This window comes from Sparus aurata, chromosome 18, assembly GCF_900880675.1.
Source record: "Sparus aurata chromosome 18, fSpaAur1.1, whole genome shotgun sequence".
NCBI lineage: Eukaryota > Metazoa > Chordata > Actinopteri > Spariformes > Sparidae > Sparus > Sparus aurata.
The window spans coordinates 30,193,705-30,221,241 of NC_044204.1; the positions used below are offsets into that span (position 1 = coordinate 30,193,705).

The 27,537-nt window shown below is 43.0% G+C and overlaps 1 protein-coding gene and 1 long non-coding RNA gene across 2 annotated transcripts in view; one reads left to right on the forward strand and one right to left on the reverse strand.

The window, feature by feature from the left end:
• The window catches only part of LOC115568550 (uncharacterized), an 83,061-nt gene that overhangs the window by 44,949 nt on the left and 10,575 nt on the right, over window positions 1–27,537 (reverse strand). The gene's annotated exons all lie outside the window — the stretch shown is intronic.
• apln (apelin) lies at window positions 4,113–26,857 on the forward strand. The gene is made up of 3 exons (XM_030395903.1): window positions 4,113–4,336; window positions 18,895–19,067; window positions 22,696–26,857. Exons 1-2 carry the CDS (start codon window positions 4,270–4,272, stop codon window positions 19,059–19,061), a joined length of 234 nt encoding a protein of 77 aa, XP_030251763.1. The 5' UTR covers window positions 4,113–4,269; the 3' UTR covers window positions 19,062–19,067; window positions 22,696–26,857.

Below are 27,537 nucleotides of genomic sequence, written 5' to 3' on the forward strand. Positions count from 1 at the left end.
GGAAAAAGACACGTGTTTTTGCAGAAACTGTTCAAGATAATTGTTAACTGCTGCAGTTCAGGGCAACAGCAGTTCTTTATAGTGTTTTAATGATTGCTAGGAATTCATGCAAGTATGAAATTACCGAAGATGTGTGTATGTGTGCGGTTGCTCTGAGGCAACACGACAGAATGAGAAGTACAGACTGGCAGAAAATTGCTGCCCTATCTTCCAGGGGGCTTTGGTTAGCCCAGAAACATTTCTCAGCTGAATTTGCAGCGCTGCTGATAATGTCACGATTAAAGGCAGATAAGTTAATCCACCAAGCCTCTGATTCTTGACATTTCATGATATGAAGCACAGGCCGCCTGAGGGGAGAATCACATTTGTTTAAAGCCCCAGACGAGGAAAAACACGGCTCGGATTCTCTCATATATCCAGAAAAAAAAAAAAAAAAACAGACTTTGAAACGTCCTAATGAAGATGTCACACTTTCTTCTCTCACTGCTGATCTCTCTGGAGAAGCTAATTAGCAACCACGACCTGATCTCACATTGACATTCTGCATTCAGTCAAGCTGTTGACGCTTATCTTGATGGAGGTTTGATTCGTTTTCCATTTTAATAAAGGTTCGCCGCATTTGATGGAAGCTCTGGAGATGGAAGCGGACGTGCAGAGTTCACTTGCGCACAACAATAACAACGACACGAGCGGCCCGCCACTGTTCATCCAGCCATCAAAACAACAATACAGACAAACATCCGCACACTTCATTAGCATTTCAGAAATCAGGAGCTTTATATAGAGGCGGATGATAAACAGGAAGCACATTAATTGTGAATACAGTAAATAATGCGGCAAATCTGTCCCGAGATCGGGGGACTAATTTAGCCGCAGCTGAGAGGCCACCTGTTGACATTTTCTGCGGTATGACTGATATTTTCAAGGAAGATATTGCTCAGAGGAAATGCGGAGATACCTTATTCCATCATCTGCGTTACACTTATCTGTGGAATGTCGGCCTGTTATTAAAAACTCAGGAATCAGGAAAAGTCGTCAACGGTGACCAAATCCTGACATACACCGCATTCCTTCATCAAACACTTCCTGTAAACAGCCAAGTGTTTCCTGTGTTGAGGCACATGTGGCTGTATTGCTGCCCTCTGACTGTTGTTGCCAGGTCTCAGAGGTAAAAAAAAGAAAAGAAGAAGAAGAAAAAAAAAAAAAGGCAATCCTCCACTAGCTTACGCTCACGTCATGGCACACGGTCCACTGATACACTCTGAGGAAACACCATCTGTTACATTTTCATTGCAGGCTTTGCTTCAAGCTAAGACAATTAAAGCTAATAGAGTGCAAATGTTTGAGCCCTTACTGCCAACTTTACAACGTCTCACACATTCGTATCCATATCCATAGGACATTTAATGACTGGTAAATCCACAGTCATAAATTATCATGAGCAGCACCTGGACTCAGCACACTCTGGATGTTTGCCTCAGTCTTGATACCCACATTAACTGTTAATTTGAAATAACTCTGCAGGCAGTTATCCCACATCGCTCTGAAATGATTCCCTAGAATGTTGAATTAAACTGAATTTTGAATTACTCCTAACTACCCCTAACTACTAAGTGGGCTGGTAATGGCGCCATAATCCCCTCTATCTCTCATTATGTACAATTGGAGAGAATTGGTCATGCTTTCTGTCGGTGATCAGTGAGCACCTTGGAGAAAACGCTGTGAACAGATTCTTTTTAAAGGCTCTTGGGAGAATTATCTTTCAGCTAAAAAAAGGACAGGCTCGGATAAGCATCTTTAGCCCCCAGGGGCTTGGCCACCCCTGAGGTGAGAGGATTGCTTCACATGAAGTGAAGGCTTCAAGTGCTGCATGTAAAAATGGAAGGTGCTCTTGTTGTTGGATCTCAAGTGGGTGGCACAGACATGTTGCCCTCTGGGACCGAGGGCCTTGGGGAGACAATGGGCGGGCTGTGTGAAGCCGGAGCTGCAGAGTCGAGGGTCACAGGGCCCCTCTTCTCAGGTCTACACCACTAAAGTGACTGTTTAGTGACAACACATAGAAAAGGGGTTGTGTGGAAGACTTTACGGTGGGGGGGTTGCGTCTGGAGGTTGTGACCAAAGGCGGTCCATCCATCATGTGTCACTTCAGCCCTTGAGCAACACAGATCTGTGGGCCCGGAGTGAACTGAATTTTTAATTTCGAGGTACTTGTACTTTACTTGAGTGTTTCCATTTTCTGCTACTTTCCACTTCCACTCCACTTTTTCGAGCAAACACTGTACTTTTTACTCCACTATGTGTTTTTGATCACTTTAGTTACTATTTTCTTTGCGGCTGAATCAGAGCCGAAGTAGCACATTTAGAAATTATTTTTATTTTAGTGGCAACTGGATAAAAAAATTAAAAAACAGCAATTACAATAATCACAAAACCTGAAAATAAGATCCGATAATCGACCGAGCTGATCATCAGTCGACCCATAGTTAACAGCACGTAGATACATGTTAATATATGAATAATTTACCTTCCCTTGAACAGTCAGAGAACATTTAATAGTCTGTTACTTTTACTTGACTAAAGAATCTGTGTAATTTTGCCACCTCTGTGCTTAATTAACCATTATTCATATGGCTGACTTTAATTTTTACCTAAGTAATGTTTTGATATATTTACTTTTTACAGCTGTGATTAAATTTATAGCTTCACTTACATCGTGAGCTGTTCAGTTTTCTTTATATTTATTACTTCTGCCAAGGGCACTTGGACCGGATCCGCAGACTCCTTATGACAGGGCGTAGGAGTATAAAATGCTGTAATAGGGTGGAGTTCAATGTTTCTTGATGCATAGTTTAATACATACAAAATTTATGAGCTCTTCCAGAACGATTTTCTTCTCAAGTGGCTCCGTACAAACTTGTAGCATTGATGTTGCTCTGTGGCTAAACGCGATAAGAAAACTTGTTGTACTTCCAGTGCCTGCTTACAGTTCTCACAATTCACAGCGAGAAATGCAACCTTTCCTGTTTATTGTGTGATAAACAAATGAAAAAAAAAAACAAGTTGATTTATTTTATAGCCAAGAAGGGTGGTGGTTTTCTTGCGGCTTTTGTTCACAGGAAGAATATAATCTGTGTAAAAAAAAAATAAAATAAAACAAATGACTTCAGGGGGCGGTGGAACAAATAGTGCGAGCGATGGGATCAGGCAGAGTCTGATAAGTTTTTTCCTGCGGTTACTCCCACTGTCACGGACGCTAACTTCAAACGGCGCAAATGATTTAAGTCATACCTTCCTTCGAGACGCGGCTGCCAGCGCCACTGTTGGTAAAGAATAGTGTGAGGAAGAAAAGGGTCCATACAGCTGGCGTGGATACAAAAGCAGGAAAGCATGAACCTCATCTCACACCTTCCCTTCTTTCATCTACTTCCCCCCAATAAGCTGGTATTTTGATTCCTGGATTCCTGGCGAGCAGCCCTGTTTGCAATTCAAAGAGTTTTCAACACGAGCATCTGTTTGGGTATTATCATAAACCTGCATGCACCCCCACCCTTCACCTCCCCCTCTCTTTCCTCCCTCCCTCTGCTACCTCTCTCCTGCTCTCTCCTCGGTGCATGTGCACTTGCATGTTTGTGGAAAAGGGGTGGAGAGGATGGGTGATGGTGGGGCGGGAGGGGGCTTTTCCGTGACCCACAGAGTCAATGATACATAAGCCACATGACCAACTAGACTCTAACACACACACGCACCGACGGGCTGACCTGCAAGCGGACTTCCAGCGCATTCACAGCTCCACTGAACTTGGCTCACGCTGCTGTTTCTCTGACAGAAGAGGAGAAGACACACCGGCACACACACCTCCGTGGGAGAGCTCAGATAAAGACGTGCCTTCAGTCTTGGAGTGGCGCTGTCACACACTGATATACAAATACGCATTTAGACAAACACACAGGCACAGTCAGGGAGCCACCACACACACACACATACACACACATTCCCACAAATTGACACACTCACTTCTCTCTCACTCTCACACACACACACACACACAGGGGAGCAAACAGTCTCTCTCTCTTTCTTGCTCGCTCAGCTGCTCTCTCTCTCTCTCTCTCTCCCCCTCTCCCTCCCTCCCATCCACACACACACACACACACACACACACACACACATACACACACACACACTCAAACACACACACATACACACACACACACACACACCACTACAGTATATCAGCGAGTGACTAGCGGAGAGCCAGAGGGGAGTGCAGAAATGAATGTGAAGATCCTGACGCTGGTGATTGTGCTCTTGGTGTCTCTGCTGTGTTCTGCCAGTGCTGGTGAGTACAGGAGCGGCCAGCCTCGTCGCCGGTCGTCTCCCTCCGCTTTCTATTTCTCTCTCTGTTTGCCTTTGGCTCGTGCAGGCAGCTGTAGTTGATCAGTTACCCAGCATGGTTAGCCTTGTGTGGGCTCTAAAAGGCAGGAATATCAGCACCTGGCTGTATACAGTACTGCACTGCAGTGGTTATACTGTCTGCTATTGTACTGCCATGGCTTTTATGGTAAACTTGAATGTGGTTTTCTAGCTTAGATCGATCCTTTTTTTCCTCCCTGCCTCACCTTGATGAAAGCTTGTCAGACTTGGAGATGAAATATGAAGAGGCTTTTTTGTTGATGGACAATTCATGTGTGGAGCTGTAGCTGTGCTGGATGTATGGGCGACTGTTGTGGCTGTTATGAAATGTAAGATATGCATGGCACATGTTCTGTGAGGTGGAGTGAATCTGATTCATTTACGGCTTGATGTATTCCATCTGACCCGAGTGCTTTATGATTATTACATGGCTGTGATTGTGCAGCAAGGCAACACAGCACCTATATATGCGTGCGTGCCTCCCGTGGTGATGATAATGAGGACTGTAATTGTTGTACGCATCGATGAGGGGAACACAGATCCCAGATGCATGGATTGTCTCCCGTGGGGCTCTTTCTTGATGCCTTGTCACAGTAAATTTCCGTAAAGTGCTGCCGCGTCTCTGGAGCCATTGTTGGACTAGATATCAATTCCAGCGTGGATCCAAAATGTCTAAAATTTGGAACGAAAACATTGACTTTGGACAATTACACAGGGGCAGGGCATATTCCCTCTGATGGCTCATGGGAGTAAATGGGTTGTGAGAAATGTGGCTTCGGGGGGGTTAGTTTGGAGAGCGATGGGCAGTCTGCAGATGTGATGCAGGTAACATTATGGTGTGAAAAAACAACAGTTAGGCCTGTGTAAATGTCTGGGGCATTCTTTGGATTATCACCTACCCACCAACTACAGCAGCTTGGAAGCCACACTGACAGAAGCTGTGTTTATATTTAATAGAAAGCTGTAAAGAAATGATAGGAAAGATGTAGCATCATGATTATATTCCATACAACACATCCTGGAAGAAAACAGGCCTAGGAACATATATAGTAAGATGCTGTATATGTTGCTAGGTGCTGTATAGAGATGCTGTGTAGACTTTATGCTGTCCACTCTGTGTATCGATCTGCGGCCACAGCACTCACAGTCCCCATGCTTCCCAGCACATTCGTTACAGCGACATGCTATTTTTGTCTGAGCCTCTCAGCACATGAGTAAATGGGAAGCAATTATCTAGCATCATGGTCAGTGTCGTTTTTCACGCCCTGCGTGTGGCTAAGCATGTTCCACGCCTGAGAGCCCACCGTGCTACACCAGCGACGGGGAAAAACAAGGCTGCCGTGCCTCTGGCTTTCATGGGAGCTTATCCTTCTCAACGTTGTTCGAGTCATGCCGCTTATGTAGCTCTCTCTGTCCCCCGGCTGCTGCTGCTACTGTAGTATCAGAGCTCCATTGACAGAGAGGAAGAGAGACAGAAAGGGAGTGAAAGAGAGGAGGGGATGCAAGTGTGTTGCGGCGTTGATGGGTGTGGGGAGGGATGCTAGCTGGAGTGTGTCTGCGTAGCACAAGCCTCTGCTACAGTATGCGCTGTCGCGGGAAGGTGTCGGAAGAGGCTCTGCATGTAGGCAGTGGGTGTGAAGCCTTTCATCTTGAGACAAACGCTTTTCCAGTTCAGTGGGCTTTCTCTCTCTCTCTCTCAGGCATCTGTGTGTGTACATGTGTGTCTGAGAAAGAGGAGAGAGATAACACAGAGAGTGAGACAGAGAGAGCGTGTGTGTGTGTGTGTGTGTGTGTGTGAATATAGACCTGGATCTGACTGAGATACAGGAGGAGGGTGTGGAAGTGTGCATGAATCCTGATTGTATTTATGGATGTATTTGCATATTAGCAAGAACTCCTAGTGCAACAGGCAATCAACCTCAATGCTACTTACAATATTCATTCAGTACACTAAAAGAGCTACCGTGGCTGTCTCTATGTAATATTAGCATCCTTTAGCAGTGCACTTCAATTACCCATCCTTGAAAAGCACTCTGGCTCAAGAGTGGGCTCCAGCTTTAGACATGTAGTATCCATAATTCATCCAGAGGCCGATCACTCTTCCTCCCTGTGTAACTCTTAAGACTAGTACATAAACACTCTTTATTCTCAAAACATTCTCACGTCCGTCACATCAAAGCTTCCTCTCTCTCTGCCATGGAGACACCCTGCCAATCTTCACCTAGGGACGCACAGCATAAAAACAATAGCAGCTGGCTCAGACATGCACACACATCTGCCCATACGCACATACACACAGGAGGTGTAATTGTGAGGCCTGGGTTGAACAGGTGAGCCAGTTGTGTGTGTGTGTGTGTCTGTGTGTGAGCGGGGCACGAGGCCCAGATCAGAGCCATTATCTGGCAGAGGAATCATCTGCTTGGGATTTTATGAGAGCTGTCAGCAGTGCTATTATTCCATATTAAACTTTGATGTATTGTTGGGGCTGGCTGCTCTACCACCATCATGCTTACATACTGTACTGCGACCCGCCTCGCTCAGATGCTCAATCAAGGGTTACGGGTCAAAGTACAGCCGAAAGAGGAGGGCTTCAGCACATGCAGCCACTCATTTAAGCACCTAAAACACCTCCTAGCTATGTCTTATTATTTTGTTAACAACTTCTATAGATCTAAACCGACCGTAACCAGGAAGCTTTAAATCATAATCCCCTGTTTTCTAATGTGAAGAAGGTGTTTGTGCCTGCAGACGTGATTACGAGAACAAAAGCAGCTAAACTTTTCCAGATGTCCTGGCATAACATGCTAACAGTGGGCAAACACTCGTGTCAAAGGGGGAGCGGTGGAAAGGTTATTACAGGATTATGGGGAATCACAGGGCCTTTTCCTTTTTTTTAAATTGTGAGGCACAGGAGCTTGTGAGCACCACCTGGGTTTATGTCTCACACACACACACACACACACACATACACACACACACACGCACACAGACACACAGGGTCAGATGAAATCCATTTCATAAAGAACCTGGATTTCCTCTTCATGCAGCATTACCAGGAAATAGAGCCAGAAGCCTGCAGCATCAGTGGAGTTTATCTGCTGCAGACAACACACACACTCACACTCACACTCACTCACACACACACTCACTCACACACACGTATACACACACACTACACACTCCATGAGTTGTGTTTGGGATGTGACTGAAGTGTGATTTGTTATCCTCTTGTTGATTTGTCATTTGTTTTGCTTCCGTGGGCTTAAATAGTAGCATCAGAACAATGTTGTTGTGATGCAGACAGTATACTTTATGTCCATGTAGCTCGGTTAGCAGTGGGTGTTTGACAGTATATAATGTGAGATGATATACATTTGTCATGTCGCAATATTATTTATATTGTGGTAGCTTACCATTTATGATATTTCTGGATGTGTTGTCCCATATTCAGCCATGTGGGAATTATATCTGGAATTTCTGTCAGCGGTGATGTAGAGGATATTTGTTAAAAAACTTCCCTGTCACTAGACGGTTCTGACTCATGTAGCCATATCCACTTTCCACATTAAATTATTTACGATATTGTGATTTTGCACGGCTGCTATTTTGGCCAGGTCTCTCTTGCAAACTGATGAAATATGGGTTTAAGGGGCAATACATCGAAATATTAATCATTCATGAATCATTAATCAATCAAATTAATTAATTCTTCGACCGTTTGATTTGTTGCCCAGTCGTAGCATTTATGGAGTGCTTTTGATTTGACTTGACAATATCGAGGATTCCAATATAGCTTTAAATTATTGCAATGTTATCTTAGGCCTCTCCAGCCCTGACTGCCATAGGGTTCACAGTACGCAAGTCAGTGTGGCAATGAGGAGATTTCTAAAAGAATAATGCTTTCTGTGATAAACCACTCTGCATCTGTATAATATCACCCAACATGAGCTCGGTGAATGGCACTCTCAATTGCTCTGGAGTGGGTGGGAGCTGAGGAAGAGATTTAGTGAGAAATCATAACTCATTTGGTAGGGATATAAGGCTAACCTTTGGGCTAGCACTCCCCGGAGAGCTGAGCTGTTGAAGACTTTGGCATATGTGACTGCTGGGCTGCTGTAATGCAATTCAGAACTCTTTGAATGAATAAATCTACTCACTTAGATCTTCCCTTGAGAGCAAATGCAGCGAAGGGAAAGAAAAAAGGCAAAGGGGGAGTATAAAAGTCGGGCCATGGGACAGAAAAATAAAGAGGCGGACAGGAAGAGAGGCTATCTGGGAGCTGAGAGGTTGTGTAAGCTCTCCGTGGTGAAGGAAGTCACAGCTCCATCTGAAAACTCACAGCTGGTGATCTAGTCCATCTTAACTCGTGTCATATGTGAGATAATGACATTTCTTGGCTGCTCTGCTAAATATGCTAAATCGCTTGTAAATTCTGACTCCATTCTGATCCCTTATGTATGTTGCGGTCCAGACCCCCCTTTGAGTTCTGAGGGCACAACCTAGAGGTTTTGGCGAGGGGTGGTGGGGGTGTGCAGACGGGGGTCCTGTGTTAACCAGACCTCATGTGATCACCAGACCCTATCCTCAGGCCCAGGGCGCTCCTTACAACTTAATTAGAGCCAGATATTTTTTTTTCAAACGCTCTGTTTTCCACTAGTGTCCAATATTAAAGTGATTTATGACTCTCTTTTTGAACATTAAGTGTTACATTTATAGCAGTAGTCCAGGCAGATCAGATTCCTGATCAAGATCTGAGTGGACATTTTTATTAACGGGCTGCCAGACCGCAGAATAAATACTGCGGTCTGTAGGAACGCAGGTGCTTTAATTACTTTCATGCTCAATTTGTAGGAACTCAGAATTAAAAAATATGACTGCTGTGTATTGCTTTAGAGATGTCATTTGTGGTAGAGAGTCATACTTCAGCAGCTAAAATGGTGCGTTGGAGTAGAAGTGAATCAAATAAATATGGTTTAGGGTATTGTCACCATTAACGTCAAACCTCTATAGGCGCCATCGTGGAGCAGTGAGGTTTCTTACAATGTGTGGCTAAAAGCGCTGCACAGCTGGCTGTTGTTAGGCTGCTCAGGATTTCATTGCTGTGAAGATAGCAGTGTGGATTGGGGCTGTGAATGGTGCAGTGGGACTGTAGGAGAGATTTTGGGTTCATTTATTGAGCCCCCTCTGGGATCTGCCTAAACTCAAAGCCTGAGGCTAAAGGATGTCACTTTATTCTGAGAGATTTAAGGGATGTTGTGGTGCACCTCACGTGGTTTCAAACTGTCATGCACCTTATGATCCTGCCTTAAATTAAACGCCTGAAAACGGTAATTGTAAGACCGCTTCCTTCTTTTCACAGAAGTGGGGCCCTTCTGTGACAACACAGAAATCATTCATTTATGAAATCATGCATTATTCATCGCAGTAGATCTGTCTTTGATCACAACTGTTATTTTCCCTGGGAGACTATTTCACACATACAGGTTTAAACGCCTAAACGTTGGTCAATCAAATGAACTGCCACCGACTAATACACAGGACAGGGCCCCTCGCTGTGTCCCCATGTCTCACACACTCTTCAGGAGAGGCCTCCCTGCTCTCAGGGCCCCTGAGCATGAACAGATGTTTGTAAAAATACAAGAGCAAAACAATATATGGATTTCATAAACATGCTTCCACATGAGGCAAACAGTTTATCCTTCCAGCTCATGAAAACCTCATAAACACAGAGGGCTAATAAACATTCAACTTTGGCTCACCGGCAGCACAAAGCAGCTGAACCTGTCCATAAAAAATCCCCATGAATTTTATTTCTTTGCTAAATATTTGATACGGAATTGCTTACTATGTTTCATTGCATAACCTTTTGCCAAAGGTGCTTTGTTCCCCTTCCTAATAAAACTGTTTTCATTAGACATCATTTAAATGTACTACAAGTTAAAGTAAAACAAATGACCCATCCAAATATCAAGAATTACTGGCAATTTAAATCAAATCACACTTTTATATGTAACAAGAAAATGCATCTTAGACCAAATTCAATAAGTTTCTAAGTATCATTATGCCACAGTTTTTGTTTATTACTGTCTGTGCTGCCAAGCATTTAACCTGTCCAGCATCACATGGGCCACACTTAAACTACTGAGATGTTGATGTGGTTTTATGTTATAGTTTTAGATCATCCCACTGTCAAAAATGAATTAATCCTAAGGAAGATGTCTACGCAAACCAAGATTTTGAGTTTTATGTGATGCAATGCAAAATCATGGACCACAGCCTATTGCATTAAACATACATTTTGGTATTTCACACGTGGTTTAGCATACATTTGCAATACATCTCAAGTATAATGATAACAGCTTGTTTGGGTTCATCTATCCAGTGAAGATTTAGGTGTCGGAGCCATTGTTTTGTTTCCTTTAGTGTGGCTGAGACGTACCACAGTCTGATGCAATGTTGCTGCTATTTCCCTTTAATAGTACTGTATGTGCTATGGGGAGAGGCGATGGTCCCCTCAGGCTTTAAAAGCTGCAGTGAACCCTACGCAGTGACGTTTCTCTCCCTCTTTCTGTCTCTCTCTTTCTCCCACATCTCAAATGGGAGAAGGCACGCAGGTTCCCAGCATGGGGGGGAGTGATGACACAGGAAGGGAGGGGCTGTGTTTCACATCTGATTAGCGTGCCCATGGAAACGGATGGTTGGAGGATCCCTTTGCCCTTGACATGCAATCTCTGGAGATTAGGGCAACGGTTGGTAGCCTTACCTACCTATTGTACCTGCCATGCGCAAAAGATTTACCCTGCTGTTGTTAACAGAAGCATCTCTCCTGCCCCTGCTCTCCTCGATGGAAGTTGTGAGGAGAAATCCTCCCTCTGAGTTATTATATGTTTGTTTCTCTGCTCATGGTGAGCAGGCTCCAACCTGCAGTAACCTTCTAGCCACAAATTCACCCCTTCAACCGGAGTGGGATTTTGAATAAACCAACAGGCAGTCAAGAGGTGAGGGGAGTCAGTGGCTTCATTAGCTGGCTCAATGCTGCTGCCGGCCCTTTGAACTCACAGCGCTCTGATCATAGCAGAGCATGCAGTCTCACACCTCATCATTTCATACACTCTCTAATTCAGGAGCATATATAGCTCCACACTTCACAGGCGGCTCACTGACTCAAAGGGGCATCTGCAGAGAGCCTGAAACTAGCAGGCTGCACAGTTTGTTTTTAATTTGCTCTGAAGGGGAGGGTCGCTTTGAGAGCAGGGCGGGCAAGGGGTTAAGTTTAAAAGCTGCAGCAACTTTTCATGTACTTTGGTTTCCTCGTTGGAGTTTGTATAGACAAAGCCAGCCTTCAACTCAGCCACAAGCCTAGCATTATCACAGTACAACAATGCTGCATATCAAACAGTCACCGACAGAAATAAAGGCGAGTGCTCACGACCAAAACAAACCCCTCCTGAGAGGAACACTTGGAGGCCAAGTGCTGTGGCCCACTAAGGTTAAAAACATCGCAGACACAGTCAGAGGGCTGATCGTGCATTCACAGTGTGCAGTGAAATTTGTAAATTGAGAAACCTGGTCGATTTCAGCTGACAATGTCATTCTTTTTGCTCTAAACTGAGCGCCTTTCATGGTGGCTGCCATGGTAACGTGGTCTGAAAGTCGGCAAGCAATTGGTACCAGTTTCTGCCAAGGCCCAGACTTACTGGTAGGCATGCGATAAGCAGCATTTCCGACACTAAATGTTGGATTGTGAAAGCTGAACAACAAGGGACTGCCTCTTTAGTTAGGCACCATTCCATATGTGCAGGATGAATGTGTGGGGAGGCCATCAGGCTGCTAGCAAATCTCCAGTGTGATGCTGTAGCAGAGCAGGAGCTTATTCTAGGTTAAAAGAATGTTTGGCACGTATCTGGCGCAATTAACACTTCTCATCCCTGGCCAAATAATCCTGATCCCCTAATGTGCTTATGCAGTGGAAGCATCTCTGCCCATGACATGTCTCTGTCTGGCTGTGTGGGTTAGTATGTCTGTGGTAATGGCATGCTATAGAGGGATTCATTAGCTAAAGCCACTTTTAGTGAATGAAGGAGGGAGGCACACGATGGAGACAGCAGGCCTGCTCCTCCAACGTCATGGTAATAACCATGGCTACACACACCAGGGTATTTATTCTTCCTATCTCCTACTAACACAAATATTCCTCTGTTGCCCATAAGGATTACACACAAATACTATAATGTGGCAGGTTATGTTTGCAATAGAAACACCATCCACTATTACACTGTGAAGGAATGCTTCGTATGTGAATATGTTGTGCGATTGTGAAAAGAAGGTAAGCATTAACTAAATCTCTGATTCAGTCCAATCAAAGTGGTAAACAGAGAGAATGTCAGTTCAGATAGAATCAACACTGAGAGTAAACAGGTATGCTAACAGCTCTGTGAGGCTGTATAAAAGAAACTGTATAAAACATGGGTCTGAAAATTGACACCAAAGCAGAAGTGCCTCCATTTTGTCCAATCGGCCAGCTACGTCTCCACTGGTTTCATTAATATGTTTGATTGTATGTAAGCTTATGAAAAAACTACACAATTGTTTTATTGTCTCAATTGCCAGTTTTATGTCTTATTTAATACAGCATGTTGTTCATTTTGTACATTATCATCTCATTTGCTGTAAAAAAAAAAAGAAAAGAAGATGATTAACTAGGGTATGTTCCGTAGACCTATTTAACTTGCAGCCCGTGGGCAGAATGCTGCCTTTTAACAACCTCATTCTGCCAGTTTAATAAAATCCCTTTAATGAGTATCCAGTCATTAGTGATATTTGTTTCTATGCACAAAAAAACTCTGATTTCATTTATAGGTCTGGACTTTCTTGTCCAAATATGGTCACTTTTGGTTAAAAAAAAAAACCCAACAAGATGGCGACATTTGCAATGACAGACTTCAAAACAGAAATGTCCAGAAAAAACAATGTCTGACGTTACGATGAGTTTACAGTCAGGCTGTACACTTGTAAGTTTGCTGCTAAGCACATACAAGTGCAACTGAGGATGCAGGTATCTGCCAAAGAATTGGACAAATCAGGTTGACTGATCACGCCAGATGAAAAATTACGTTTTTACAATTCATCTTGAGGAGGACATTAATATTTCTGCTGCATATCATGGTAATCCATTCAATAGCTGTTGAGATGGTGCTAGCAGTAATATTAAGGGCTCACCAAAGTCAGTAGAATCCATCCCGAGGATATACATCTCTGTACAATATTTCATGTCAATCCATCTAATTGAGTTCAGACTGAATATTTCAGTCTGTCAGTGTTGGGCTGATGGTGGGCTTACCCAACTCCTATTTAACCAGCTTTTATCATGAACAATGTTTTTGATGCCAAAATATTAAGTACAATCACACCGCGGGCACACAGAGTTAAGTCCCCTAATTTCAGGACTGACCAGATCCTATTTTCCCAGCTGTTTGTTGTTTACTTATCAGGATACATCTGCACAAATTGCAGTGGGCAAGAATTATGGCGCAGAGGTGTCAGACAAGTGATGTTGGGACAGTAAAGACACAGAGGAGAGATGAAATGTTTTGAGATGCCCAGCCAGCCGAGAAAATGGATCAATGAGATTGCGTGCAATTGATTCATAATCAGTGTGACTGTGAGTGATGAGCAAGACAAGTAAACAAACAGATAAGATTCAAGAGGACCGCAAATCATTTTGCAGTGACACGGAGAAAATTAAACACAGCAAGGATTACATTTTGGAGGCCATGCTTGACTGAGCATGTTTACATTTGATGAAACAGTGTCTTAACCGTGAACAGAGCCCTGTACTTACTTGCTGCTATAGTTTGACTCACGGGCTGGTATAGTTTAATCTTTTCTGTCTGAGTGGCAGAAAAAAACATGATCATTATGCATTTACAAGTGCAGACATTTGCTATGTGGTCGTATTGGCAGGCGATACACACAAATCAGCTTTACAACTATTAATAAGCAGCTCTGGCCCATTTGCCATGCTGTCTGTGTTCCTGCATTGATACACAGCACTGTGATATACAGTTCGCTCTTGCCAAGTTCATCAGGTGTCCTCATAGTTGGCATTAAACCAGAGGACAGCCATTTCTCTTCCCTGACTGGATGGACAAGTGCTGGAAGACGTATATCTCTCCAGGCACCACTGATAGACTGTTGCGGAATCAACAGGAATAAGCTGTCAGTATTACACTTTCCGCTGGGCCATAATAAGATGGAGAGCCAGCCATTTGAAAAAGACAACATAACAAATATCACCATAGGAGGTGGTGGTGAAACTAGGGCGGGGAATTAGGGTGCAGCCGACCAGCTATTCATCATTAGTCTGGAGGCTGGCCAGTTTGTGACACTGTCAACTACTCTCTTCTCTGCCCGACCACTTCTACCTCTCCTACGCCTCTCCTTTACAAGGAGACGCTAGCGATGTATGCAGCAGTAGCTGCAATAACCAGGCATTCCTGAAATTCCCTCTTTATTAAACTTTAATTAAGGAATTACCAAGTGGGGGAACACGTGTTGAGATTTGGTAGAAAGAGGGTAAAACCAAGGCTCCAAGGTCATCAGAAACTGAGATAAGACCCATGTTATTGTGAGACATGTGTTATCCTGCTATTTTGCTGTTCTACCAGCTGAACGTAAACATGGGAATCTCTCCTGGGAAAAGATCAATGGGATACCAGAGAGGCTGGATCCAATTTCAGAGCAATAAGATAGTTGAGATATCTTATTGTTTATGGAGATGAACTATGCATTATCCAATGATTAACCTGCCGTCGAAACAATCAAAGATCTTATCCAGATGCAACAGATGTTGCCACATTCAATCTATATGGGTTCAACTGGAGATACAAAGCTAGCTGTTGCTGTATGTCATATCTGTCACACAGATACAAGCTTTCCCCACAGGCTGCAAGAGTTAATCTATACTGCCAGTGTTATCACTGGGGCCCGGCTTATTTTTAGCAGCTTTCATTACACTTTTCTATCCTGTAGCCAGATTGGATGGGTTGAGATTTGTCAAGAGAATCACGAGATGTTCTCCCTTCAAACCCCAGTGCCGAGCAGTGGCTGACAGCTTGCTATGGCAGGAGACATCTAAATTGTCTCATTATGGACCTGGGTTATGACAGCCTGAGCCACCCAGAGAGGAACAGCATATGATTGTGTGAGCTGAGGTACAATTACTTTACCACGTTGCATTGCAGTATGTGTATGTGTGTGTGTGTGTGTGTGTGTGTAGCAACTGCGTGTGATTCCATGCAAGTGCTTGCAGCACCTGTTAAAGTAGCCCATTACTTTAACTGTAGAAGCTGGGGTTGGTCATTGTGTAGCACTCTAGTTACTTCAGGTATAACTGTCAGGCGTTTAAGGTGTCAGTATGATTTAACCGAATTGCTTGTCAAAATGGCCAAGTTTAGTGTCTAAAACCCTCCTTCCCCAACCATTTTCAATGTTGTTTCCATCTGACAATTTATATAACTTTTTGAAACCAAATATTGAGAGTACTTTGGCCAAATCCCATTTCCAGTTTTGACCCATACCCCTCGTGCCTTCTTGCTCCTCAGAACACAGTTACAAGAGGCAGTGGTCGAAATCTGGTATTATCACAATACCATTTACCTTTTATATGATTGAGACACATTCACTGATTTCATCTACTTGGCTTGGCTACTTGGTGAGGGCTTTTCATCCCACCTTCGTCTAAAATCATATAAACTGGTTGGTTTCAAGAATATCGACACCTTAAAAAAGCAACAACCGTAGCCTTGAATTTATTGTATTGTACTGATTCTCTGATGAAGGCCACTTGGCTAAAACATTAGCATGTTAGCCAGGATAAATTTAAGATTTATTCATGTGCAACCTTTATACCTTTGGGTAATCAGCAGTTGGTACATTTGACTTTGGTATAGCACCACTGAATTAAACACTAGGAAGGTGTATCCAAGCAAAGATGAAGAATTATTTCATCTTGCCCCAATCTACGATGCTGGGCTTTTCATCCCACATCCGACGAAACATCGTGCACACTAGTCAATTTCGAGCATAGCGATACCTTAAATGGCAAAGACTGCAGCCTTCAACTTCTGTGTGTTCCCCAACTAAAATGGTTTTTCAGGTGCCAAAGGAAGCAGGGCGCCCCACAAAATCTACTCAAACACAGAGTGTTTTTACATTCAACCCTCTGGATTTAAAAGAAATGAGCTGAAAGCCTTCAGAGCATCAGCGTCCCTCTTTCGCTGTGTATCTGGAACAATAACAAAAGGATAATGCGCAGATTAGTGCTCCTAGGGGCAAAGATGGGCTTTAGATGTGGAAATATGCAACACAGACTTTCCCTGCTGCAAATGAATTAGCCCACTGTTCACCCACAAATATAGTGTGTAATGTGCTTGTGGAAGAAGATTAGTGTGGAAATGGAACTTGAGACGTCTGGCATTTCAGGGATATACATCGAAAACATTTAAAAAGCTGTCTAGCTCCGTGGTGCAGTTCACTTTATCACATCATTTGAACCTGAAGGGCAGAAACCTTTATATTTTTCCTCTTTTTCTATGGAGAGTTGTTCTTTTAAAATGTCTTCAATATGCCACAGCTGAAGGTCAACAATTATAAAAGGCTGCCGAGAGACTTAGCCTTCCTCCTAATGGTGTTTTGAATTCTGCTCTTGAAGAAAGCTGCCCTCCATTCAACAAATTGATCTTGGCTATGAGAGAAGCTTGAGTGTTTTGAACGCAGGCTTTAGAGACAGTTTTTAACGTTCAATCAGACGACATCCTTGGGGGCACAGCTGTGTCTTGTTCATATAACAGCCTGTGGTATCACCACTCTGCCACAACTAAACACACAAACCAATGAAAGGAATCTTAAAGGAAGCAGGAACCTAGCATCATGTTGGCTTTCGTAAGCTGCTCAGCTGCTGTCCTCAGTTTACTTGCTGCTTTTCCAAACCTCTGCAGTCGACTGTCTGACTTATCTAAAGCTGTGTCCTCACCCGAGCCCCCGTAAAGTGAAGGAAGGTCATTCTCTTGGGAATTCTAAAAATGGTGCCTGTGTCTCTGAGAAGAGGAGACAGGAATGTCATGACCCCATGTGAGTGATGTCAATCAGTTTTTTGAGGGGAATTGCCCAACGGGGATTTGTAATTTCTCTTGAGAAAGGGGGTGCAGCTTTGAATAAGTCTTAGAAACGCAGATAGGATCACAAAAACATATTTATTCTTAAAAATGAAAAGATGCACTCTCAGGGAGGTTTCCTCAACTTGTGAAATCAGTTGTATGATGTGTTTTGTGGCTCTGATGGGAGCTCAGTCTTGTTTTGACGCTTCATATATCTAACAAAAAGCCAACATTACAATCTAGAGATGTGTTGTTTGGAGGAAGTGGTGATTAAGGAGGCAGGGGGTCTAATGAAAGATGTTACTGTGTTGTATTATTGGAAATGTAGGTGCCAGTGTCTTTGGAGTGTCTCTGCTGCTTCAATTTAGATATTCTAAATCTGTCTCTTGTCTCTCTTGAAGTCAACCAATAAATGATCTTTAATCACACTGACACAGCTCCATTTCAGTAACATAATACATTTTTTATGAGTGTAATGAAAGTTTATGTACAATGAATTGTTCATTAAAATTAAAAATGCAACAGAGTATAAGTCATACATACAACAACTCCCCACTAAGATATTTCATTGCTTTGACAAGCCCAAATAAAAGGTCCTTCTCTGCTCTGACTCAAATCTTATTGGAACATATACCTGGCTGTTGTGCAAAAGATCATCCACATTAAATATCCTATTACAAGTAAGGATATTACTGCAAAAACTTTCTCAAAGAAAACTCCAAAAGGAGGTCTTTCAGTTTGCGATAAGTTAAAAGGTCACAGAGACACTTGAGGTGGACCAAACCATTTAGAAAAGAGAGGCTTAAGGGGATCAGGCCACACTTATTGAAAGATGACTGAGAACATCTGGGATCGCTCTCAAACACACATGTACTCACACACACCCAAGACATTCACACACATCCTCTGTAAGACACATCGCTATTAAACTCATCCCTAATCTCGGATGAAACGCTGCGACAGGATTCACCTTCATGAGGTCTGGTGCTGTGTGGTGTTTGTAATCTTTGTTGGCGAGTGACAGAGACATGAGACACAAGGGTTCGGATTTCTCACTTCTAACTGCTGTGCTTTGGTTTTACCACACTGACTTGATGAGCTTTAATGCTGGGTGGGCTTAAAGAGGCCCACACACACACTTATCTATACATGTCTCTTGTTTCCTCATCCATTATCAGTGGGATCCCTCTTCGGATCTTGCTACACATTTTCCGTAGGCACTGAAGGACTTGGCTCATAATCAAAATGTGATACTCTGAGTGAGAAGAGATTGTGAAATACCATTTACTGGGATCTAATTGGTCTCTCCTCCATGTGTGTCCTCCAGGTCCCATGGCCTCCACGGAGCATGGCAGAGAGCTGGAAGAGGCGGCTACGGTGAGAAAAATGGTCCAGCAAAACCCTGCGAGGGGCGGTCAGACCCACAGACCGGCCGGCTGGAAGAGGAGACGCCCACGGCCACGTCTTTCCCACAAGGGGCCCATGCCGTTCTAGAGCAAGGTGAGTTTGTAGCATTCAGGGTTGAATAGATGCTTGTTAGGTTTTTGTTTGGCAAAGCGTGCCATCATAATAAAACAGCCAGTGACTCTGAATAAAAGGCGTATCTGCTTATCGTACCAACTTTGTGTCCAACTTTCTGTCAAGTCAGAGCTCTGTGTTCCTCGAGAGAATTTGAGCAAAAGCACTTCCCAATATATTCAATTATAACTGCTGACTAGTGAGGAAACAATTTCATAGAGGAATTTGAAATACTTTGTTGGCAGAATCAGTTTGGATGTTTTTCGATGACGAATGGGAAACTCTTACAGGAACACTAGAAACTCTGTTAATGTCCACCGCAGCCACACTCAACTGCAACACAAGGATGTTATTGTTGGCACTGAAAAAGAGTGCATGTCTTAACAGATTACTGGACCTTAGCCTACCAGCTTACATGCCTCCATAGTAGAGGTTGTTTTTAAGGATACGTCATTTATTTCCTCATATGGAAGACAGTTATCCTTAGAAACCCAACCTTTGAGTCAATTCAGCTTGCATACGTCTCTTCTCTCTGCCAGATAAAGTCAATTAAAACGTTCTTTTCTAAAGATAACACTTTGTAGAGTTGGGTTTCTTGGCGGCACCACTTTCCTCGTGAGGGAATGTTTAACTTGCTGTCGAGTAAAACACAGCTTTGTTTGAAAACTCTTTCATCGAAAATCAGAGATAATATTTTACTTATCACCTTTTCACAGTTTGGTTTTCTATTCTGAACCAAAACAAACTGTCGTTCAACAGAAAAACAGATCAAACTTCATTGAGAAACTAAAACATACAACAGCTAATTAAACAACATTATCAATTTTACAGTATATACAGATCAAAAATCTCTTTGCACTTGCTAATCTCTGTGAGAGGAAGGCAGCAGCAGTGCAATTTTGTCCCTGCATTTGGAAGCACAGGACCCATTCACATGTCTCTCCCAGACGCTGTGAGAGACAGGGAAACTCGACAAGACACAATATCCCTGCAGGAGGTGTCGACTATACAACACTGACCTGCAGAGGGCTGCTGTAAATTAAAGCCATAGTGAGAGGAGGCTGCAGCCAGAGAGCGTCAAGGCATGGTTAATCAGTTTTAAAGAAACAGGGATCAAAGCTATAGAAGATTGGAAGCTCTTTTCTCTACAGGTTTTACAATCTATAGCGAATTATTGATAATATATTTCTGAATGGGTAAGACCTCTTTTGAACTCACTTCTGCTTTCAATAAGGGGCTCAAGGGGCTGAGCACAAAGGTGAAAACAATGAGTAAAATACCAAGACCGGGGCAGTCTGCACTTGAAGGGCAACATGGGTCCTCCAACTTTCCTCGCTCTGCCAATAAAATGTGAGAATCCTCTTTGCGAGTCGAGCGGTCAGCGCTTGTGCTCAGTGCCAGAATGCCGGCCACACAATACGGGGAGCTTCAGGAAGTTGTGAAGCTCTGTAAAAGTGAACGGCTCAGTGAGTCACAATGCTGTCTCTGCAAACACCACTTAAACCACAACACGCTGAAGATTTCCTTTTTGTTGTTCACTTCCCACTGCCTCTCCTCTCATGCTTGCTAAGTTCATAGTTCATCTAATTCAAGGGGTTTCTTCACATACCGCACCAGTCTACCCCAACCCGACCGCAGTGGGAATGTACATTAGCTACCAACCTTCACTGAGAGAATGATCCATGGAGAGTCTGAACTTCTTTCTGCCTCAGCCTGATGTATTCTGACTGGAGGAATTAAGTCTTCACAAGACCCGATCTCTACATCAATCCATCCCACAGCCTTCCAGCAGCCATGAAAGCCTCTGTTCTTCCTCATGCGTCCTGCTTTCTTCTCCAGTTTGAGCTGATGATGGGAAAAACACCTCCGGAAGCAGCTGGAGATGCACTTTGTTTGATCAAAGCTAGAGTTCAATGGAGACGTCCAGCTGAGGACTGGCAGACAGACTGTATGTGGATATGTCGTTATTTGGCTAAACTTAATTACTGCACTGCTAACACAGAGATTAAGAGCTACGAATGTCTTGACAGTGTCCATCAACCAACTCCCTGCTATTTGGTGACATCTGCCCAATTCAGCGCTATAAGCAGCTCATCTTTTATTCCTTAAGACACCTGAGGCAGAGTTTGACTTTTCATCCTTATACTTTCCAGATGTGAGCAACTCTGAGAAGAAAGATGGCGACCTGGGTCATCCTCTTTGAGCTTCTGAGAAGACTCAGATCCGAACGTGCTATTACAACTCTTGGATCTAAGCCATGCCAGTGACAGTCTAAAAGAGGACAGGATATTACAGATTTAAAGCCGCAGGCAATTTATGAAAACCCCTTGAGACCGTGAGTGTGAGTAAGCTCAGTGAATGAGTCTTCCAAAGGGTTTTTTTTTTTTTTTTTCATCAAAACAATGTAGAGCAGGTCTGCAACTCCTCCCATACACTCACTCTGTGATGTAGTATGACTTCAAGTAGCTGCAGCGCTGAGATCACCCTGTGGACACAAAGGACGGCAACAAACAACAATACAACTACATTGTAGATTAGATATACCGTACATCAGTTCTCCTGGCATTACATTACCATAGAAATATGCCATCTTGAAACAAACGCGGGCTCTTATCATTACATAAACCTTGTTGTCATGCAACAAAGCTTACTTCAGTACTCATCTGAAATCTTGGGAAATAATCAGAGAACTGGAGAAGATAAAAGACGAGGGAAGATAAAAGATTTCCTCATTGTTACGGAGTCTTCTGTTGCCCCGAGCGCACTATAGACAGATGTACAATTGTGTTTCTCACTCCCTGACGTGCTTTTCTATCAAAGACCATGAAATCTGGTTGGATCATGTCTGGGATAGCCTTTTCTTCAGTTGTTCAAGAGCAAGATAACATAAGGTACAACACAGAGAGAGATGTAGCAGGAACTCCCCGAGGGGTGTCCATATTGGAGAGGAAATTGAAATGTCTGCAGGACTCATGAAACAAAAAAACATTTGATGATTAAGTTTGCCACGGTTATCGGTGATCCCCGGTGTTACACAGTGGTACGGGCATACACTGATTACATTACTTGCCCACCACTCCCACCACCATCGAGTTTTACTTTGTCGGATGACGGACGCTACAATTGCAACTGCCACAGGCTCAGTGCAGCAGTGGGGCCAGCAGCAGAGTCACAGCACAGAGAAGCAGGAGTCAGAAAAAACAATGGCGGATAATTTGTTTTCAAAGCAAAAAGAAAAAGCGTTAATTTGGGGATATTTCAAATTACTCCCACAGATTTAATAAAACTACTCCCTGACATCTTTAAAGCTGATTCGCTGTGAACGAAGACTGTTGTTTTTGTTTTGTAGACGCATTTTCTTATGATAGCGGTGCTCAACTCAGTGAACACATTGCATTTCCTGTGACGATCATACATAACAACAAAAGTCACAACATGAAAGTACAGTTGTGAGATATTTGCATTTTAACCCACTCTACAGATAGTACGCATGTTTTGTGTCTTGTAAAAAGCTGGTGTACCGAGGTTTTACCGATGTTTTCATGAACTGTCCATCACTGTGGCGATCCTAAAACTGACGCCGCCTTTTTCTTGTCTTCCTGTTTTGCAGGCACTGCTTTGAGCGCCCTCCCCCAGGTTCTGATTTCTATGCTCTTCCTTTGCCTTGGGGGGCCTTGCAACGAAGGGCCTACGCTTGCCCAGCCTGAAGAGTGATGTCCATAGCACCTGCTGGTTCTTCAAGCAACTCTGTCCACAAAAAAATCAGGACAAGCCGCTCACCCTCAGCTCTAGGAGGAATTGGGGGCAGGGAAGGGGGGTGGGGGGTGGGGGTTATGGAGCCCGAGCTATCAGACTCTGTTTCTCTGTCTCTCTCTTTCTCTTTCTCTCACTCCCTCACTACTTATCTATCTCTGTCTTCTCCCAAGTGTTTTTTTTTTTCTTTTCAATTTTTCTATCATTTGCTTAATAGAGCCCAAACATAGCGATCTCCCTGAGTGTCTCACACACTTTGCATGACATGTGGTGGAGAGGGAGCCCGGTCAAAACAATCTGAGTCTTAAAGCATCTGTCACTTCTCCACGGTGTGGTATTCCCATCTCTCAAATCCAAGGTTACTGCAGCCGCTGATTTCATTGCTGTGTAGCTACTTAATGGCTTTGCTAACGGGTGAGGGTGCTGATTATGAGGAAGTGTCAGTTTTAATAGTTGACAATAGCAAATATCAAGTTCACTCTGGATGCCTGCTGCAAACAGGAAGGAAAGGTTTATAACGGAAGAGCAAGAACGTCACATTTAAATGACATTATAACATCACTTAATTATCATTATTAATGGTGCTTTGTACCGCCTAATGACAGTATGTCCACATGCAAAGTAAAGTTGGACTGAAAAGAGAGCACATATTGTCAAAACAATCTATTTGAGTGACAGAATAATTCCTTCATTGAGGTGATTCTTTAATCCAAAGCTATTTTGGTGTTTCTGAACTCATTAGCACCTCCGGGAGGGGTATTACTGACACGCTCAAGGTTACTGTAACATGTCCCACCTTGGATGAGTCCTTTGACCCCAAATCCCAATCCCAATCCTGTCCCCAATCCCCCCAGCCTTCTCACCACACTGCTGCCCCACGCAGCTGCTCTACACGACTGTTAACTGGCAGGGGCAGTCTGCTCCACCGACAGGCTGCCTTGCCTTTTAATGAAGTGCCAAATAATAACCTTCTCCGCAATGCTGCCAGGAACGAAGGAATGAAAGGTTAGGGAGAAACACATTACCTCTTGTTTGAAGTCTTGATACACTGACACATTATGCATTTTTAAATTTCTGCAAACGGAAATCCCACGAGGAGGACAGCTAAATTAGACCAAAAAAAGAAGCAGTTCAAAGTAAATATCAGCTCAGTTAATATGTCACCATGATCAGCCTACCACTAGTGCTCTGGCTGTTTTAACATTCAGCATAAGGCTGGTTTTGACCCTTTGACCGATATCTTTCACTGACGAAATGCTATGCCTTTCCATCATACTGGAATATATTACTGTTTATGTTTATTTTTCTGTGTTTAATTACGTAGTTTTCTTTTTTCTCAGGGTGCTGTGATAGAGGCTTGTACTAGAGCAGTCTATTTTGTGCATTTATTTAACAGAACACAAACATTCAGTACATTTAAAGCTTATATGAGCATATTTTCGTATACTGTATCGTTACTCTCTCCCTCTATGTATTCACCAGTATAGCCATGTATCCTAGTCGTGATCCTTTCCCTACATTATGTTGGGTACAGTTGCCTTTCTAGTCTGCCCCTCCACAGCACAGGTGGTCGTGGCTTTGATCATTACGCTCATTAAATCCTCGAGTTAAGCTTTCTCAGATGGATCTCCCCAAGGCTGGCCGGGGCCACTTAGTCTGAGCTCATTGTTAAATTGGCTTAGACTGAAACCACACCCTTCCCCCTTTCCAATCCTCCACCCCCTGCTGATTCAGTGTGTAACCATGTAACATATTAGGACTGTAACCTGTAGAGCAGACACCTTGCAATCATTCATTGTGTATTAGGAGTGCGGAGAAACTTCCTAGTAGTGAAAATCTGACGCGATTCAATCAGCAAACACTCATATTTCAATTCAGCTTTGACCACATAAGCAACCAGCAGGTTAACCTAGATTCTCGACACCTTTTCCCTCTCGCCATGTCTCATGCAAATATTATAATGAAACGCAGAGGCTTCTCAGTCCCAGCATGAGAGGCTTTTATTAAGAGAGCATCTAAAATCACAGTGGTAATCCACCTAGCCAAGATCACCTTGATTAAAAATGTATTAAATCCTAGGGCACTGTGAAGAGTAATAATTTCAGTTCCACCATTATTTTTTCATACCCTCTCAGACAGAGATGTAGATTTCATTAATGCTCCTCGGGAGTGAGACTGCTTTGCTCAGGATGTCTCATGTATTATTGGGGAAGATAGTAGGGAGATATGAGCTGGGGATGGAAGTTCAAAGCCGCAGGAGTTGGGATGCTGGAAGTAGACTGGGTCATGACAAAGGGGTTCAAATCAATATTTCCCCCATCTCAGAAGTTATTGTTACGGAGCCGAGCAACGTCTGTATCCGCACTGTTCTTCATGAATGTATCCTCACCATCTGCACCAGCCATGCTGCCCTTTCAGAGACCAGAGCAAACCAATGTTTATGTGAAGTACTCTTTTTAATCTTGGTCTGGTTATCAGTTGAATCCAAAAATCAAAAGCCAAATATCCCACTGATCCAAAGCCTCCGGTGTCAACTAGTCCCAACAAATAGACGTGGCTTTGCTCCAAGACTTCTCTGTATGGGTTCGCAAGGCTGCACTTTTGCAATTCCATTATGCTGCTGGAAAAATACACCCTGAAAACAAGAGTCTCTTGGTATGGAATGGTTTTCCAGTGTATTGTGACAATTTTTTTGTCTGATTCTTGTCTAGCTGGTTGTCCAAAGCTTACTTTTTGAATACAGTGTGAAAAGCTGTATCTTTTGTGGATGTAACAAAATAGAAAAGTAGTCTGCAGCACAATATGTCGTGGACACGTGAAAGCTTTCAGGCGTTCTTTTCTTGTAGATGATAGCCCACAGTCCTCCCCTGCACATCAGGTTAATGGGCCTTGTGGTGTGGAAGGACAAGCACGTCCAGGCTCAAACTGAAATGGTAAACCAATACATTATGCTCGGGGAGCAAAACCATTTTCCTTAATGGTCTTTTCCAGCAAGGCTTACACAAGAGAAACGATTCCTATCCTCTCAATGTTTCCTCTCCAGTTCCTCTTCTCTGTGACCATCACAAGGCCTGAGTAATGTTCCTATGCACTTGTTAGCATGTTTTCCTGGTAGAAAAATGTTTGTTCTGAGAACTTGCCCCGTTGTGTTTAGTTCTTTTTGTCCAAATACATTTGGCTGGGAGTGTGTAAGGAGTGGGGATGAGCAGAGAGACAGATTTGTGTTACTGGTTGGGGACGAGAATAAGCTAGCAGCAGGTTTTAAAATATTAGCTTAGCCACTGATCTCTGTTTCCCGATAGTTCTAGTCATAAAAAGATGACAGAAAAACACAAGGTTTTTTATGTTGTTGTATTTTTATCCTCTTGTCATTCTATACTCAGTTCTCTACCAGATAAAATTCCTTCAGAATTAAACCGAACCAAACACTTCACCCATTGTGGAAATGGAAACAGAGCTGGCACGCAACACATTCCATGAATTTACCTTGTGAATCTCCGAGCCCATCAAACTGTATCATGTTGGCCTTCAGAGTGGGTGTCTGCAAGATCAAGTGGCTGATATTCAATCCAATGCATTCACACATTTCCACCGGCTGGGCAATCCAAAGGATAACTAGATTTTATCTCCCATGGGAAATGACTAAGATCTGTCATTATCTTGGAGCCTCAAAATGAGACTTCCTCCCCCCAGAATAGCACAGGCCCCTCCTGCCTTGATTGCGACACATTCTCCATCTATGTAACCGCTGTGTCCGAGATCAGCTACATTCAGAACAATCTGAGGAGAGATGCAGTCTGTAGGTTTACACGCCATCGCGACAGTGTTACTAGGTCTCAAGCAGATACCATTTAAAAAGACAATGTATTACTCCTGAAACTTATATTCTGTTTATGGTGTGTGCTCATATTACTCACCAGGCCAAATGTACAGTCCCTGTCTCTGTTTTGATGTTGAACTGGGCAAAAATAAATGACATAAATAAATAAATAAAACAAGTGTATCAGAAATGGTTGAAATACTGTGTACATATTTGAACTTTTGGTTTCTAATTTATAAAAGATAAGCTTTAGCTCTTGGAGTACTTATTTTATTTTTTCCTTTCATGCGTAGCTTTGTGTTTTTATTTTCTATTTCTGTAAAGTGTGTAAATATATCTTTATGATAATAAGTAATATTAAAAATCTTATTTTAAGAAAGCACTGTGTCATGTCTTTTTGAAAAATTACAATGTGTACATGAAGGAAAAATAAGCTTACAGAGGACTTTCAACTGGGTATGAAACAGTCTCATATCAAAACCAATCAATCTACATAAGCAAAGGAGACAATCACAGAGAAGATTGGCTGTTTTCAAAATTTCACTATTATTTTTGTTGTTCTAGCTGCCTGTAATGGGTCATATTCCAACTTATCCAGGTTGGACAAATCATAAAATCCAAACCTTTTTATAGCTGAGCTCTGAGGATGAACTGAGGAGTGTCACTGCCAGCTGATGGAAGCTGCTTTGTAGACTTGTACTTGTACAGTTCTAAAACTAAGTTTACTTCATTTCACCATAATCATCTTTTATTCACTGAATTGCTAGAATCAAACAAAAAATCCTTCTTGCAGTAGCAAAAGGAGTCTGCAGCCACGTTAGCTATTCTCTGAGGCTTTACTGTAATCCATCATGGTTGCCATCTCAGTTTAGCTTCTTA

Excerpts from the sequence above, each read along its gene's own strand:
- apln (XM_030395903.1), top strand. The coding sequence starts at position 4,270 with ATGAATGTGAAGATCCTGACGCTGGTGATTGTGCTCTTGGTGTCTCTG. Across the intron at positions 4,337-18,894 it reads GCTGTGTTCTGCCAGTGCTG|GTCCCATGGCCTCCACGGAG; the intron begins GTGAGTACAGGA and ends TGTGTCCTCCAG.